Source organism: Hyposmocoma kahamanoa, unplaced genomic scaffold (assembly GCF_003589595.1).
Source record: "Hyposmocoma kahamanoa isolate Upper Pololo Valley unplaced genomic scaffold, ASM358959v1 167, whole genome shotgun sequence".
Classification (NCBI taxonomy): domain Eukaryota; kingdom Metazoa; phylum Arthropoda; class Insecta; order Lepidoptera; family Cosmopterigidae; genus Hyposmocoma; species Hyposmocoma kahamanoa.
Genome location: NW_020653605.1, coordinates 26,564 through 28,617, shown reverse-complemented (window position 1 = coordinate 28,617; position 2,054 = coordinate 26,564). Strand labels below are relative to the sequence as shown.

General features: G+C 34.4%; 1 protein-coding gene across 1 annotated transcript; it reads left to right on the top strand.

Annotated features, from left to right (window-relative positions):
* The first annotated feature begins 87 nt into the window (after positions 1-87).
* On the top strand, positions 88-1,742 carry LOC113225568 (zinc finger protein 501-like). Its single transcript, XM_026457897.1, has one exon. It carries the CDS (start codon positions 243-245, stop codon positions 1,446-1,448), a length of 1,206 nt encoding a protein of 401 aa, XP_026313682.1. The 5' UTR covers positions 88-242; the 3' UTR covers positions 1,449-1,742.
* Positions 1,743-2,054: the final 312 nt, after the last annotated feature.

The following is a 2,054-nucleotide window of genomic DNA, read 5'->3' as shown; positions in this document are numbered from 1 at the left end:
TGCTACTAACATACATAAATTGGCGAATTAACTTCACAAAAATCTGGCAACACTGTTCACAGGGAACATCAAAATTTTTGGTTACTAGACTAGAATTCGAGCTGTCAAAAGTTAAATAAGTGGGTGGGTTGGACGGAACGAAATATAACAATAATCACGATGTATTGGTGAGTAATATAAGGACCACAAATTAGAAAGACATAGCGGATAGGAACTCCCTTCGAGCACATTATCAACTGGCAATGTCGAACACAGACTTACAAGATAATATGAAAGTTAAGGAAGAGGCAATCGAATCAGAAAACAGCCTAGTGGATTTACATACCAATGTCCACATTAAACTAGAGCCACTTAATGATGCCAAAGAGCACATTGCGGAGGAGCTGGATCTGTATGCGAATCATGAAATTAAGGAAGAATTGGTCGTAGGACCCGTGGTGTTGCAGCCTGTTGATTTAGTTCAAGAAAGATGTGTGCAGAATACATCTGATGGATTGAATGTAGATGCTCGACCATACAAATGTGATATTTGCACTAAATATTATATTAGTGAACACGATCTTAAGTGTCATAAAATAACTCACTCTGAAGAAAAGCCAAACCAAAGTGAACAATGTAACGAATCTTTTACCTGTAAAGCAAGTTATAATAAACATTTAAGGACTCATACAGGCAAAAAACCGCAGAAATGTGATATTTGCCATAAATGGTTTTCAAACGCATACACACTTAAAACTCATATATTGACTCATACTGGAGAGAAACCATACAAATGTGATATTTGCAATAAAGGTTTTGTAAGAAAACATCAGGCTAAGAGTCATACAATGGTCCATACAGGAGAGAAGCCATACAAATGTGATATATGCAACAAATCTTTTATCCGTAAAGCACATTGTGAAACACATTTTAAAACCCATACTGGAGAGAAACCATACAAGTGCAATATTTGCAATAAATATTTTACACAACAACATGGTCTTAAAACTCATATATTGTCTCATACAGGAGAGAAACCATACAAATGTGATATTTGCAATAAAGGTTTCGTAACAAAATATCTTGTCAAGTGTCATAAAATGGCTCATTCTGGAGAGAAACCACACAAGTGTGATATTTGCAATAAAAGTTTTATACAAAGAAATGTACTTCGAATTCATATATTGACTCATACAGGAGAGAAACCATACAAATGTGATCACTGTGACAAATCTTTTGTCCGTAGAGCAGATTGTGAAACACATTCGAAGACTCACACTGGAGAGAAACCGTACATGTGTGATATCTGCAATAAATGTTTCGTAAGAAAATATGAACTTAAGTGTCATATAATGGGTCATACTGGTAAGAAACCGTATAAGTGTGAAGTCTGCTGTAAAGGTTTTGTAACAAAATATCAACTTCAGTGTCATATAATGGCCAATCCTCATAAGAAACCATACAAGTGAAATCTTTAAATAAGCTTTTTATAACAAAATATCAACTTCAGTATCATACAATATCCCATACTGGTACGAAACCACAGAAGTGTTTACTCTGCAATGCCTGTTTTATAACAAAAGATCAATGTCAGTGTCATGTAGTGGCCCATACTGGTAAGAAACCATACGAGTGTGTAATGTGCAGTAAATGTTTTATAAGACAAAATCAATTTAAGTTGCATATAATGGCCCATTCTGGGAATAAACCATGTGCATTTTTTGCAAACATCACATATGTTTGCAAAAAGTGTTTTACAGCTAAACAACAAGTTAAGTATCATGTAAGGGTCCATACTACTTAGAAACCTTACAAATGTGAGCACTGTAATAAAGTTTTTACTTCTAAAGCAACTTGTAAAAGGCGTAAAAGGCATTTAAAGTTCACACTCGAGAGAAATCACACATTAAAACAGGTATTTAAGTGTCATTGTGGCACCTACTAAGTAGAAAGTAGAATTAAATGTGTGTTTGGGTATATTTGTTTTTATTAATGGAACCATGTGACGTGAGAAACAAACAAGCAGTCACTTTGAAAAACCATATATATTGTCTGTCATGTGTTTTGTAGAGTTC